Source organism: Cavenderia fasciculata (assembly GCF_000203815.1).
Source record: "Cavenderia fasciculata unplaced genomic scaffold Scf_ET2XIPL01COFD4-5, whole genome shotgun sequence".
Taxonomy (NCBI): Eukaryota; Evosea; class Eumycetozoa; order Acytosteliales; family Cavenderiaceae; genus Cavenderia; species Cavenderia fasciculata.
The window spans coordinates 1308425-1324147 of NW_004457695.1; the positions used below are offsets into that span (position 1 = coordinate 1308425).

Below are 15723 nucleotides of genomic sequence, written 5' to 3' on the forward strand. Positions count from 1 at the left end.
TTAAGATTTCCCATCACATCATAAAATACTAGTAAAAAAGAGAGAGTGAGACAAACAAAAAGGAACAGACAAATATATAATATCTAAAAGAAAAACACAAAAGAGAGAGAGAAAGAGTAGGATAATATAGCAGTCAAACTACTATAGCATATTTACATTCAAAAATGAATAAAGATGTTGGCCAATTAATTATGGCTAGATTAAATTATTGGTGGCCTGCAAGGGTAAATTAATTAATTAATTAATAATATTATAATAATTATATATCAAAATAATAATAATAATAATCATTTATTTATTTATTTCCATATGTTTGTATCTAGATATGTACTCGAGGAGAATTATTAATTCATCAAAGAGATGGTCAACCAAATAATAAATATGTTCCAGTTTTCTTTTTTGGATTTAATCAAGGGTAAATTTAAAATGAATATTAATATTGTACAATCAGACAGACAAAATGATATTTATTATATTTCTATTTCCATTATAGGATATGGATAAAAATGGATGATATTAAAGAATACACTGTTGAAATGTCAAAAGATTTCAAGAATCAAGAGTTTCCTTATGATTGGATAAATGAACTTAAAGATGTAATTATTGGAGCAACTAAAGAAGTTGATGAATGGAATAATCAAAGAGGAGCAGCAAGAAATAATAATGGTGGTCAAAAAAAGATTCAGAGAAGTGTACACTTTTTTGAAAGTGTTGAATTCATGGGAACTGGATATTGGAATTTAAATCGAGATTTGATTAAACAATATAATAATGAAAGACATGATCATCATAGTCATCATCGAGGAGGAGAGGAACACATGACAATATGTGATGATGAAGATGACCAATTGACAGACAACAACAACAATACATATAGTCATGCACAACATGGACAACCACTATCATCACAAGGTGACAGAATGACAATATGCGAGGATGATGATGATGACAACAACAACGATGACAATGATAATGAAGAAGGAATGGAAGAGAAAGCAAAGGAAAAGAAATTGATGAATATCAATATTTTAAATAACAAACCTGATACATTGGCCAATGCAAGGAGAATGAGCCAAGATGATATCGAATCGTATGAGAGTGGTGGAGTTGATTCATCAGAGGTGTTGGCTCGAATGAAGAGAACTAGAAACTATCCATCATCTACTTCTGCCAAGTATAACAACAATAGCAACAGCCATCAACACCAACAACATCTACATCAACATCAAGAACTTGACAACAATAATGACGACGGAGACGATGATGTCGATAGAGATGACGACCATCCAACATTCCATCAACCTACCAAGAAACAAAAACCTACTATCCAACTGGCACGTAGAAGTTCAACTGATGACAATGGCTCCATTGAGCACTATGACAGCTTGAGAACTGGAACTGGAGCTGGAGCTGGTCAAGACCCAACAACAACATCAACAACATCACCTCTTTTGAATTCACAAAGAAGATCTTTACTCATTAAACCTCCACCAAGATCTCCAAGTATAAATACTCCTACATCTACCAATACTCAACAACAACAACAACAAAGAATACCAAGACCAGTTTTAATTGCAAATAATAATAATAATAATAATATTAATAATGCACCTGTATCATCTCAACAACAACAATCAACTATTACTTGTATTACTAGACCACCAGGATCAAGTCCGACAATTAGGTCAATTACATCACCTGTTATAGTGTCTACAACATCATCATCTTCATCCTATCTTACACTTGGTAACAAGAGTGGTGTGACGGCCAGTTCACCCATTCTGTCGTCTAAAACACCGTCTTCTATCCTTCCAAAGAGGTCGCCTGTTTTGGGGTCGACCAATGGTAGCCGGACACCGACCATGTCAGGAGCGAGTTTGTCATCTCTTCAACCACCAGCTACAACTGGAGCAGCTGCGTCGCCATTGATCAACCCTAAAACACCCATCACTCTATCGATACCACGTATCCAGAAAAAGACAGTTGGTCCAACACCTACTACCCCTCACACCAACAGTGTCAATTCATCGACGGGTGGTATTGTATCACCATCAATGACATCTCAACAACAAGCTGCTGCCATATCATCACCCTTTCAACTACCACAACAATATCGTAAGAATGTATTCCCATCATCTCCTTCACTTCGTATTCCAACTAATATTGGTGGAGTTGGTGGTGTTGGTGGTGTAGGAGGACTACGGTTTCCACCTTCTCCTTTAATGCCAGTTGGTCCCATGTCTGTCATGACTCCTCCTCTTCCCGGTAACCCAATGATGTCATCTCTTGCAGGAGCAGGAGGTGGGATGGGAGGGCCAATCTCTGATAGTTTACCAAAGGTGCCTGGAAGTAGTGAAGATGACGGTGGTGGTGTGACAATCATCCCTAATCCAAATCATCCAACTGGTTCATTGCCTGGAACATCGGTGAATATACCAAATACTAGTACACCGATACTGGCACAGGGGTATCCCATGGTACCGTTCTTGTCTATTCCACCATTCAGTCTAAACAACTCGGTCAATATGGAGACTGTATTCAATAGTCCGTTTAGCGGGAAACTGTCGGTTAAAGGTGGTACTGATGTCGGGTTCCACGTAGAGTGCTCGATTATGGGTAAGACATTCTCTGGGTACTTGACTGAAGCTATCATGCCGCCAAATGTTAATGGTGGTGGACTTGCACCAGGACTCCCAACACAGACATCTGTCCCACCACCACCCATCTCGGGTATGGCACCACCTCCCAAGCAGATGCACAATCCATTCCAAATACCAACTATCCCACCATCGGCAATCCAACCCAACCAACTTCGAAGTAATGATGCCATCCCATACTATGACTACCATTTTGTTGAAACATATCGTCAATGGCAAGAAATGATGATAAAAAATCAAATGCAAAGATATCAACAACAACAACAGCAACCTGTAAACAACAACACCAACAAACCACCAACTGCTTCACATAATAATAATAATAATAATAATAATGTAAATAGTTCAACCAATTCAACTCCACAATACATCCCAAAGAGTGTACCATCAAGATCTACTAGTAGTACTACTTCATCTGTATCTGAAGACAAAGAGTCTGCCAATGAATCATCATTGGAGAAGAGTGGAGGGGACATGGATTCAAAGGCTCCAAATATCGTGTTGACAGGTGGTGATTCACCAACTAGCAGCGGTAGTGGTAGTGGCTCAGTTGAAGATAACCCACAATTCCAACACTTTAAACAAAATGCATTCCAAAAATTAGAGCAATACCAAAAACTACAAATATTAAATCTACTTGCCAAACAAGAAGAGAATATTGGTCATTTATCAGAATCGGTTGAAAAGGAGAAAGCATCAATTGAAGAGACCGCTAATGGTGACGAAAAAGAAAAAGAAAAAGAAAAAGAGAAATTGTTGGCATCACTACAACTACGTTTTAAAGAAGAGAATGATAAACTATTTTTAATACACAAGGAAGAACGTGCTAAACTCGACTCGACTCATTCTTACCAAGCATCAAAATTCCATAGAGAGGTTGAGAAACAATGGGCACTTCAACAAGCTAAATTCCATGGACATTCTCATGGTGGTCATTCCAATTCTGGTGATGGACAATCAAAGGTTGGATCAATACCATCTCCACTTGGGTCACCTGCTCTCACCCCTTTTATTTCACCGTCACCGTCTCCATCGCCATCGCTCTCTTCGTTTTTAGGGCATCCAGCTCACAGTCCACTCATTTCATCATTTGCATTACTTAAAAGTGGTAATAATTTTAGTCACTCTGGAAATATTAATAATAATAATAGTAATAATAGTAGTGGTAGTTCAAATCATCATCATCATAAATCATTTGCTTTAAATGGTCCTTCTTCATCATCATCAACTACTACTGCTTTGGCAGCACCAACATCTTCTACATCTACATCTACTTTACAACAACCATCATTAAATAATAGTAATAATAGTATAAGTAATAGTAGTAGTAGTAATAGTACACCTGTAACTAATAAGGGATTGGATGAAAAAGTAAATAGTAGTAGTAATAATGGAAATGGTGAAAAGGATGATTTGGGATCATCTACATCTTCATTGAATGAAGCTCATTTACCTCCACTATCACTATCATCCAATTCTCCTCCAAGATCACCCAATTCCCAACCAGCATCTACTACATCTTCTACTACAACAACAACGACAATAGAATCAACAGAAAAATTAAGAGAAAAGGAAAAAGAATTAGAAAAAGAAAAGGAAAAAGAAATGGAAAAGGAAAAGGAAAAGGAAATAGCCATAGGTAAAGAGAGTATTAAATCATCAAATCAACCAAATCCAACTATTTCAATAGAATCATAACGATTACGTTCATTTATCCTATACCAACAAAATAAACTTTCACCTTTTTTTTTTCTACTTGATACCTACAACGTACGCTACCTACTAAAAATACCTACCAAAAATATATTAATATATATATATTAGTATATATATACATATAGATTGTTGATTGATGAGATGAGATAGAAGGAAATAAATGGTGTACTTACCTAAAAAGATATCTCTTGTTCAAGAGGAGGAGGAGGGATGACACTTACTCTCCATTCTCCAAATGAAAGGTTGAATTTAATGATTACAAAAGTGATTGAAACAACCAGTCATGTGGTAAATGGAGAGTATCAGCTAGGTTACGGCGACAACTTCTTTGGTACTGCTCTGTAGAGCCAAGAGTCAAACATTGGATGGGAGCATTCTCAATCCAAAGATCTACCAAGTTGCTTTCCATTCCCATGTATAGCAATGGAAAGTTCTTTACGAATGCGTCGACTTTGGCCTCGTCATTTTCGGTGCACGATAACTCAGCGATGCTTGCACGTTCCATGTTTTCCAACGAACTTCCAGTTGGCATGATCGTGAGATCTCTCTTTACCATTTTAATCATTTGGTTTTAGTTGATGAATCTAATCTTTTTGACATTCTCTGCATCCAGAGATAAAAGTCTCTATTCCGTTTCCGGATCATAGTTGCGTTCAGATTCCTCTTTAGGTTCGACGACCTTTGACCTTTTCGTCACTTTTGATGTCTGGTTATCGAGAATAGTGCTCTTTCTAGGTTTTGGTTGTTCGGTTCTGCTCTCTCTCGAGACTTCTCCTTTTCTCGTCGTTGGCCTCACCGATTTCGAGATCTTTGGAGGATTGTTTAGGTGATTTGATAGATGATTTCGTCATTTTTAAATTAAATAATAGGCTTTATGTAATTATTTCAATTTATAACAATATTTAGAACTTTTATTTTAAATGTTTTAGTTTTTAAAGTAAAATGTAATAAAATGTTTAATGTTCTTATCTATCTAATCTAAATCTAATCCTTTTGTTTGTATATAAATACACTCTCTTGGTGAATTTGATTATTTATATATATGTACGCTTGAAAATCTACCATGATGTAAATTAACAAGTGACTATAAATATGAATAAATGAATGATAGTGATATGAGACTTGCATGAGAGTGCCTAATATTATGATCGTGATGGAATGAACTACTTTATTTATTTTAATTGTTTTCGTTTTTGTTCTTCCAAGGCAAATGAGATGGAATTTATGCTTGTATCGATTGTAGTATGACTTAAAATCTAGGAGATGTAACTTCAACCAAAATTCTTGTACAGCACCCAAAAGTATAAGACAACCATTTGAATCATTTACATACATTATAAAGGCAGCCTAGAATTGTTTGATAATCTTTAAATTTGAATTATTTTTTTGGATGCAACCAATATCACATGCATCAATCTTTAGAGCCAATGTTTTAGGTTTGACTGGATAAACCAAACAAATTGTTGTAGAACTATGACCAGGACAGGAAGGGATAATGAATACTTGATCCATGGAATCATCTAGAAAAACTTTTGTTCCAATCGATGCAGCATTTGTACATCCTAATAATGAGCACTGAGAATTACCTATTTCCTCTTTAATTTTTTAGTTAATAAAACTTTTGATCCAATTTAACAAATAGATAGAATATGAACCATAACTATAATTCTTCTAATAGTATTCCATACCTGTATTAATATTATATTTTACTCTAAAAAAGCTTGCGCTTAGACTCCATTGACTAAAGTAATTTCTATAACTATCTTTACATCCTTTTTTACAATTTTGACAACATTTATCTACATATCCTGCTAAAATGGTGTATGGACTGATAATGGTTCTGACTGAAGCATATTGATCGAGTGGACTATAAAATAAATCACAACTCTTCCAATTCTTTAATGTAACTGGTATTTTAGTAAAAACTTGACACTCTACTTTATTCATATCTATTTAATATTTCACATACACTCACAAAAGTAAAATATTAATGTATGGGGATTGATTGGTGTTTTACTCAAAATATTGAAAAAAAAAACAAAAAAGAAGTTCAAGTCTTTGACCTTTTGTTTGGATTGATCATCTCATCGCGTATAGTAGATTTTAGTGTTATATTTATATAGATATATATATATTTGAAGTACTTCGACTTTTGTTTAAAAGGTTGTTGTTGTTTGTTGTTGTATAATAATGTTTGTATCAAAGCTTAAAAACTTTGATGCCTATCCAAAGACTGCTGATGACTTTAACATCAAGACTTATTCTGGTGCTATAGGTATAGTATTAGTATCACAAGAGATAAGAGATTGAGATATGCATGTATTAACACTTTTAATTCAAATATCTATCTATCTATCTATACGTGTATAGTTTCAATCATCAGTGGTATCTTTATATTATGGTTATTCTTTTCACAGGTTACTATTTATATGACTACAGAAACACATCATGAATTGTTTGTAGATACAACTAGAGGTGAAAAGTTAAGAATCAACATGGATGTTGTATTCCATCATTTACCATGTGCATGTATGTACAAAAGATTGAAGTTGAATTGAATAGAATAGAATCAATAGAATCAATAGAATGAATCAATGATGGTAATCAAGAACAAAGAAATATTAATCAAATATCAAATACTTCTAGTCCTTTCATTAGATGCAATGGATGTATCAGGAGATCATCAATTTGATGTAGCTCACAACATATTTAAAAAGAGATTATCGCCAACTGGTATGCCAATTGCCGATGCATCTCCGCAGCGAGAAGATACGATAAACAAGCGAGTACCAGCTGGCAACGAAAACGACAAGGTTGATTGTGGCAGTTGTTATGGTGCTGAAGATCCATCAAGAGGTATTAGTTGTTGTAGTACATGCGAAGAAGTTAGAACTGCCTATCAAAAGAAAGGTTGGTCTATTCAAGAATATTCTGGTATTGCTCAAGTATGTTGAAATAAGATTTAAATAGTATAATATGTATGGTTTACTAATCTATTTGTTTGTCTATTTATTTGCGTTTTAGTGTGTAAGAGAAGGATTTACAAAGAATATAGTTGAACAAAATGGAGAAGGATGTCAAGTATATGGATTTATTAATGTGAACAAGGTGGCAGGTAATTTCCACTTTGCTCCAGGAAAGAGTTTCCAACAACATCATATGCACGTCCATGATTTACAAGCGTTCAAGGGATCGTTTAATCTTAGCCATTCTATCAATCGTTTGTCGTTTGGCAATGATTTCCCAGGTATCAAGAATCCATTGGATGGTGTTACAAAGACCGAGATGGTTGGTAGTGGCATGTTCCAATACTATATCAAGGTGGTACCAACACTCTACGAAGGACTCAATGGCAACAGAATCAGCACCAACCAATTCTCAGTGACAGAACACTACCGTCTCTTGGCTAAAAAGGATGAGGAGCCATCTGGACTTCCAGGACTCTTCTTTATGTACGATTTATCACCTATTATGATGAAGGTTTCCGAACAAGGTAAATCATTTGCCTCCTTCCTCACAAGTGTCTGTGCCATTGTTGGTGGTGTCTTTACGGTTGCTGGTATTCTAGATTCCATGATTTACAAAACTACAAAAAATCTAAAGAAAAAGATTGATCTTGGAAAAAATACATAAATCATATAGAATAAATGAATAATAAGAATAATAATAATAAGAATAGAATAGAATAATAAATAAATAACAAATAATTTAATTTAAATACAAATAATAATATTTCTTTTTCTTTTTAATTTATTAAAAAGTATAACTCTTTCTAATAACTAATTTAGGATTATTTAATCCATTGTTAAATGTCATATTGAATTTATCGGCAATCTTTGATTCTCCTTGGTCAGAGAATTGATTGTTGATATTGTTGGCATGGACAAATTCATCGGAGTTGGAGTCTGGAAGGAATTGGAATTGCTTGATGGAGCAATAGTGCATAGAGGGGTGGGCTGAAACTACATTTAAAAGGTTGGAAAAGGTAGGTTGATCGAAAAGAGCTTTGGATGCGACTTCATTCTCCTCGGGTGGAGTCGAGATGAGCGATACAGAGTAGATGGATTGATTGGATTGAATAAATTGGGTCAATAATTGAATTAATTCATTGGTGACATTGAATTCATTGCCCAAACGAATATGTAGGTTTTTAAGAGTTGGAGAAAGTTTTGCAGAGTTGTCCAATAATAGTCTCTCTAAAACCAACATATGATCCAATGTTGTATTATTTAATTTCATCAAGATTCTATCCATGACTGTTGCCATCTTTGAATCTATATGGACTAGTAATGTGTCAATATTGGAGTGTAGGGGGACGGTTGGACCGGGTGCAGTAAATGGACGATCGAAAACAATATTCCATTTGGTTATATTGGTTTGTGTTTTGAGTAGGTTGAATACTTCTGGTCTTGCAAGTAAGGCGGTTGAGCTAAGATCGGTGAGTGATGGGATGGTGGGGATACAGTCGACAAACAAGGTGTGTTCGGCCACTGTCTTTAAATTGACACGAATTGACTTTAGGTTGCTTTCGGCGAGATATTGGAATGGGATAGAATCGGAGGATGTGTCACTACGACCATTGTAGGTTGCCAAAAAGAGTGACTCGACGTGACGTGGGAGTGCACGGAATATTCTTTGATAGTGTGATGCATTGACATCCTTTTTAACAGAGATACCCAAATGCTTGACTTGCTTGAGCATCTGCATAATGTACAGGAATCCCGACAACCGGTCAACCGACAGATAAAAGTCGAGACTCTGTACATTGTGGAATAGTTGGTGGAATGGCATAGGCAAATCCAAGCGAACTTGACCGTCATCATCAACAATAAGGTCGGGTTGGAAATAAACCTTGTTGAGTGACAACTCGGTGATGGTCGACAATGAAGAATCCAATTTCTTCTTCTCGTAAATATCCTTTAACAATGCCATCGTAATTGATTGGTTAGATGCAGGACTAATATCAACTACTCCTCCAATTGATATAGATCGCAGTGTCGAGTATATCTGTTTGTTTGTCCAATCAGATACAGGTGGTTTGGTAGATGACTGCTGTTGCACAGTCGATGCTCCATCCAAAGAGGATGAAAAATAACTATTCAAAGATTCGTTATAATCCAAATGAGCAATACACTTTAATAGACAATATCTACTTTCCAAATGTCTACGAAACTCTCTATCATAGTTGATGTAGAGTGATGGAATGAAAAAGTGGTTGGTCAAATGACTGCATCTATCAAACCACCGCCAACACACCAATGCCAATTGTACTCTTGATTTGGCAGAATTTACATGTCTATCCATCCATTTTGTCGTCCAAAAATATTCAATAATCTGTTGTTGAATGATCCATGGTAATATTATTATTGATTTTGATAATGTTGGTTCTTTCATTAATAAAAATAAATAAATAAATAATAAATTAAATATATATATATCTCTCTCTCTCTCTAAAAGAATATTATAACTATATCTATTAATTAAAAATAAATGTTTTAATATTAATAAAAGTTTAAAAATAGGATCCTTTTTCCTCGTCCTAACTATAAATCCTACCTTTTAACAAATAATAAATCGGAATGAATGAGAAAACATTACATTATACATTTTCATATTTACAAATATTTGTACCTGTCCACAGTAGTTAGTCGGTCAGTACCATACCTGTTTCATTGTAGATTCTAAAGAGTAGTATTGAAATCCTGATTGGAATCGGCAACCACCACTATGAAACACTATTTTCACCCATCCCCCTCCACACACCAATACTACTCGTTTCGAATTCAATTCCAACAACACGATATGAGTATATATCATATAAATAGTAGGGGGGTGGGATATGTTTTTCAACGTACGGTAATAATAACCAAACAACCAATATTGTGCGCATTCCTAGTGCTATCACTGTATACAATTCTATTCTATACTATTTATCTTTAATTTTTCATACGATGGTTGTTTGGTTTCATAGTGTTGGTTGTTTGGTTTGTTGTTGTTGTTGTTGTTGTTGTTATTTGCCAAATATAGATTAAATTGATAATCCTATCTCTATCGTGATGATCAGGGAGAGACAACCAAACGTTAGGTTTAACTAAAAGGTGTAGGGATGAATCTTGAACAATCGCATGCATGCAACTATATAGCTCTAAGATAGATAGTGACTTGCCCAATCTTTTATCTTTATCCTTTGTCTCTCCACACCACAAACTTGTCGGTTTAATAAAATAATTCTATTTATATCTATTCATATGTTAGTCTATAGTCTATAGTAGTTAGAGTGAACTCCTTGATTCGATAGATAGATAAATAGATAAAAGTAAAACAAATAAAAGTATGTACTATTATTTATTTGTCTATTCAGTGCTTGTGAACGAACCATCGAGATTTGATTTTTTTCAAAGATCTCCACTCCACATCTCCTTGAGCCCAAACAACCTAACCCCATTCTCATTCTGTATCATCGTTGATCGTTTCATTCCCATTCAATACTTTTATTACTTGAAACTTCATAGAGTAGAAAGTAGAGAGGAAATAGGAACCGAGAAGAGAGAAACGAGAAAAGAAGACAGACGAGCTTTTTGACACACTCTTTTTACTCTATAGTCCAATAATCTCTATTGTTTGTTTGTTTGTGTGTGTGTTGTATACTTACTCATACTCACTTACTCTTTACTTTTACAACTACTGTATTATTATTATTATCACCCTCCTCCTCTCCAACTCACACACACTCACAACACACCACAACCATCAACATAACAATCTCATCATCGTGCATACACGCGCGCATATCGATAATATATCTAATAGCCATCTCACTTGCTTAATTCAGATCACAAAGAGTGAACACCACCAAGCCATATTATTATATTATTATTATCACTATCGCTTTGTTGTTTTATATATATATTTATATTCACACACAGACAAAGTTCACTCTATCACAAATCAAATCAAATCCAACCAATAGGAAAATTATTTATTATTCATATCCTGTCTTGATAGATAGAGAGATATAATTAATTGGTAACAAATGTCATCACCTGCTAGAACAAGAGCATTATCAGTATCATCTGATAAAGCTAGAAATGGAAATCTAAAAGATGTGGAAAACTATTACAAAAATATTAAAAAGAATTTAATCGATTTCCAATATGAATTTACTGTAAACTTAAAGAAAAAGGATAAAACTAGACAATTATTATATAATTTAAAAGAAAATACTATTCAAATTTTCAAGTATGTAAAAGAAATAATATTAATAATAATAATAATAATAATATTTCCAACAATTATTAATTTTATTTTTATTTTTTAGATTATCAAAAAAAGGAAATAAGAAGAGTAAATTAAAAAAATATCAAATGGATGATTTTGAAAGAATATGTAAAGATAGATCGGATAACAAATTATTGATACTCACTAAAAAAGGTGGAAAAAAGGAATTATTGTTATCATTTTTAAATCCAGAACGACGTGAATCGCTGTATGAATTGCTATGGTTGTCAAGAGGTGATAGAACAAAGACAGTCCCGAGCAAAGAGGAAAAGGCACCATTCGATAAAATTTCATTATTTATAACGACTTGGAATGTTGGTGATGCACAACCATCGGCCGAACAATTACATCATTGGATACCAAACAAAAATCAACATGATATCTATGTTATTGGTGTTCAAGAATGTGATTATCAACCCTCATTTAGTAGTAGTAGCAGTAATAGTAGTAGTAGTAGTAGCAGTAACGCTACTAGTACAACTGGTAGTTCAAATCCATCATCATCATCATCAACACCAATATCAACATCACCACCATCAACACCACCAATCACTGTAAAATCACATACACCACCTTCATCATCTGGATCACAAACTGATTGTGCCGAACATTGGTTTCAGATGTTATCCAATCATCTTGGTCACAATTATTTTAAATTGCAATCGATTAGTTTGGTCAAGATGCGTCTGGTGGTATTTGTCAAAAAGGAGCATTATTACAAGATCAATCATATCGAACGTGAAAGCGAGGCCACCGGTGTTGCTGGCATATACGGCAACAAAGGTGCAACCGCCATTTCATTTAAATTCCTAGAATCATCCTTCCTCTTTATCAACAGCCATTTTGCAGCACACCAAGAAAAGATTGAACAAAGAAATCAAAACTACCGAGACATTATCAAAGGTCTAAACATGGGATCGAAATCAAAGACTGACATTTTAAATCAATTCCATCATGTATTTTGGATGGGTGATTTCAACTATCGTATCGACCTCTTTCGTGAAGAGACACTTGTCGCTATCCAATCGAAAAACCTAGGTAAACTAGTTGGAAACGACCAACTTGGACGCCAAAAACTTAGCGAACGTGTGTTTGTTGGATTTAGAGAACCACCCATTAAATTTATGCCAACCTACAAGATGGAACGTAATACAGTCGGAGTGTACACAACAGAAAAGAGTAGAGTGCCATCATACTGTGACAGAATCCTCTACAAACCACTACCATGTGCGCCAATGACATCGTGCACACAATACGACTCTGCTACGACCGTCACCACCTCTGACCACAATCCAGTGTTTGCAGTCTATGAAACCTATGTTCAAAGACCGTGTCTCCCAACCCAACGAAATCAATCCAAATGTACCATTGAACTGTTGGATGTAGGTGCACTACAACTCGACCTCGATGAGAATGGCGCTCCACCCGACCCTTATCTCTTTTTCCATCCCTCAACATTTTTAACAAGTCCCGTTGAAACGGCTCATGCCTCGGCAAGTCGATGCCCAGTATGGGGTGATCTCCCACCTCTAGTTCCATGTATTTATAAGAAATCATTCCTTGAAAACCAACATCTACTCATCTCTGTGTTGGACTATAGAGAATCACCACCACGTAAAATAGGGTATGCCTCTATACCTCTTATGCTTGGATTTACCAAAGAGCCATACTCTTTTCAAACAAGAATCACCAAATATGGTGTCAGTTCTGGTATTCTATATGGCAAAATCCATATCATATCAGAAGATGAACAACAACAATTACTTTACAATGTAAATCAATTTCCAACTACTACTACTACCAGTAGTACTATTCCTACTACACCTTCAACTGCAACAAGTACAACAGTGGCTTCAACCTCTACAACTACAACTTCAACTGCTACAACCGAATCTAATCAACCAATTGTAACTTATAATTCTAATAATCCAAATCAAAATAATCAAAATAATAATAATGGAATCGATCCATCAAAACAATTACATCGTAGATCAACAAGAAAAAGTATCTAAACAGAATAAAAAGAAAAGAGTACTCATATAATTGTACAATACAATGAATATTTATTTATTTATTTAAAGAATACAAACAAAGACTAAAGTTATTTTTTGGTTGAGTAGATGGTCTTTGTACAAAAAAATTATTTATTTTTCTTATTATTATTATTAATTGTTGTTAATGATGAAAAAAAAAAGGTGTTGTTGTTGTAATAATATAGTATTTAAAACAAATAAACTATATTATTTAAAATGTAAGAAAAAAGGTATATAGAGGTGATTTTTTTAAAAAAAATCGTAGTAATTTTCGACTCGAGAGTTTGGTATACCAAGAGACACTCTTCTTTTGCAGGGTCGTTTAGTTCCATGAAGAGTTTGACTTGTTTTGTTGTTGTCTGTTTGATCCATACTTGAGACGCATTTGTTCTCTTCTGGCATCGGTGACTGGAGTACGAGATTCGTGATTCAAGAGACCACGAGACTCTTCGTCTTGAATGTGGTAGACCTTGGTCTTACGGCTACCGCAACAGCAGCAACAGCAGATGGTGAGGATGAAAAGGAAGAGGAGGACAGCAGCACCACCAGCAGCAATCAAAATAGCATATCTACCTTGGATCTTGCATTGCATCCACATGAAATCCTTGCAAGTGTCCATTGGCTTGGAACCATAGAAAGTACCGTCAGAGCAGATGGCTGAAGAGTCGCACCATACACATCCCTTGTCTTCAGTACATGAACTACAGTTGGTAATCAATGCACATCCTGAAGAGTTGGTTGCTGCATCTGATGATTCAATCGATGATGTTGATGCTGAATATACGTAACCATTAGCAATGGTTGCTATAATTATAAAAGGTAAATAATAATATAATATAATGTTGATTAAATAGGGAAAGAAATCAAAGGTTAGTACTAAGGTCATATAAACACAATTGTATTCAACTGCAAATATTGAATAATAGTAGTCATTGTTGTGTTGTTGTTTGCTTATTTATCATCGCACTGCGCTACACATACCAAACAAAAGAACTAACGATAAGATTAAAAGCTTATTCATTCTGTATTAAAGTAATGATAATTAATATATATATATATATAAAGAGGTTAAATAACAAATAAAGTATTTTACAAATATTTCGGCGAGATGGGCTTGGTGGTGTGTTGAGAAAGGCTGTTTTTGTGTCCTCGCAAAAATTTAAATGAAATTAATTCAAAAGGGGTTGTGTCTCAGAAAACAGAGGTGATGTCAAAGTCTTTATTCTTGGAGGTGGGCTGAGATGTGATCGGATGATGTCACACCCTTCAAATCAAAGAGAGAGTTTTGATAGTAACCCATCAAGCTCGTCAATGCTAGGAGTATTAGCATTGATATTATTATTATTATTATTTATATTATTGTTGGTGTTGCTTATTAAAGAGGTTACTAGTAAATTAATTTGTTGAACTATATTTCGATCATTATCACTTCCAAATTTCCAAACATATTCAGTTATACCTGATATAATATCTGATAGTTCTTGTTTCAAGTCTCTTCCTCCTCCTCCTTGAGAATTATAATTATTTCTTAATATATTTCTCATCCTCGACCCTGCAAGATCAATAGCTGTATTACCTTGAATATCTTTTTGTAATATCGGTTGATTATTTTCTACATAAACGATAATGATGATGATATTTTGAATAAATAAATTGAAATCAATCATAATAATATCTCCATCACATCACTTTTGTTTCTTTTCTTTTTAATATTTCTTACTTGCAGCAAAATGTAATATTAATTTAACCATTCCTGAATTACCAGTGATTGAAGCAAGATGAAGAGCTGTATTATAATTTGTATCTTGTAGTGTTGTATTGATATTGTTTTCTAGTAGGAATTGAGCTACCTGTATTTGATTACGACAAACACTAACATGAAGAGCTGATCTTTTCTTTTCATCAACATCATCAATGTTTACATGTCGACCATACAACATTGTCTTTACATTCTCTAAATGTCCATTTGAGCATTCACTTAGATATTGTAGTACTAATGTTCTTCTATGACTATCATCCATTCAACAAAAACAAATATA

The 15723-nt window shown here is 34.4% G+C and overlaps 7 protein-coding genes across 7 annotated transcripts; 4 read left to right on the top strand and 3 right to left on the bottom strand.

Moving 5' to 3' along the window:
• Window positions 1-164: 164 nt before the first annotated feature.
• On the top strand, window positions 165-4355 carry DFA_08120 (uncharacterized protein; the record flags this gene model as incomplete). The annotated part of the gene is made up of 3 exons (XM_004355569.1): window positions 165-224; window positions 324-415; window positions 494-4355. The coding sequence occupies 3 exons, from the start codon at window positions 165-167 to the stop codon at window positions 4353-4355; spliced, it is 4014 nt and encodes a 1337-aa protein (XP_004355622.1).
• Window positions 4356-5720: 1365 nt separating this feature from the next.
• Window positions 5721-6320, bottom strand: DFA_08121 (uncharacterized protein; the record flags this gene model as incomplete). The annotated part of the gene is made up of 2 exons (XM_004355570.1): window positions 5721-5968; window positions 6062-6320. 2 exons carry the CDS (start codon window positions 6318-6320, stop codon window positions 5721-5723), a joined length of 507 nt encoding a protein of 168 aa, XP_004355623.1.
• Window positions 6321-6563: 243 nt separating this feature from the next.
• Window positions 6564-6683, top strand: DFA_08122 (uncharacterized protein; the record flags this gene model as incomplete). Its single annotated transcript, XM_004355571.1, has 1 exon — window positions 6564-6683. The coding sequence occupies one exon, from the start codon at window positions 6564-6566 to the stop codon at window positions 6681-6683; it is 120 nt and encodes a 39-aa protein (XP_004355624.1).
• Window positions 6684-6802: 119 nt separating this feature from the next.
• Window positions 6803-8006, top strand: ergic3 (endoplasmic reticulum-golgi intermediate compartment protein 3; the record flags this gene model as incomplete). The annotated part of the gene is made up of 3 exons (XM_004355572.1): window positions 6803-6902; window positions 7020-7318; window positions 7398-8006. 3 exons carry the CDS (start codon window positions 6803-6805, stop codon window positions 8004-8006), a joined length of 1008 nt encoding a protein of 335 aa, XP_004355625.1.
• Window positions 8007-8126: 120 nt separating this feature from the next.
• On the bottom strand, window positions 8127-9767 carry DFA_08124 (uncharacterized protein; the record flags this gene model as incomplete). The annotated part of the gene is made up of 2 exons (XM_004355573.1): window positions 8127-9032; window positions 9225-9767. The coding sequence occupies 2 exons, from the start codon at window positions 9765-9767 to the stop codon at window positions 8127-8129; spliced, it is 1449 nt and encodes a 482-aa protein (XP_004355626.1).
• A 1639-nt stretch (window positions 9768-11406) lies between these two features.
• On the top strand, window positions 11407-13767 carry Dd5P1 (inositol 5-phosphatase; the record flags this gene model as incomplete). Its single annotated transcript, XM_004355574.1, has 3 exons — window positions 11407-11612; window positions 11692-13655; window positions 13733-13767. 3 exons carry the CDS (start codon window positions 11407-11409, stop codon window positions 13765-13767), a joined length of 2205 nt encoding a protein of 734 aa, XP_004355627.1.
• Window positions 13768-14006: 239 nt separating this feature from the next.
• On the bottom strand, window positions 14007-15705 carry DFA_08126 (uncharacterized protein; the record flags this gene model as incomplete). Its single annotated transcript, XM_004355575.1, has 4 exons — window positions 14007-14488; window positions 14666-14706; window positions 14981-15296; window positions 15405-15705. 4 exons carry the CDS (start codon window positions 15703-15705, stop codon window positions 14007-14009), a joined length of 1140 nt encoding a protein of 379 aa, XP_004355628.1.
• Between the last annotated feature and the right edge of the window lie 18 nt (window positions 15706-15723).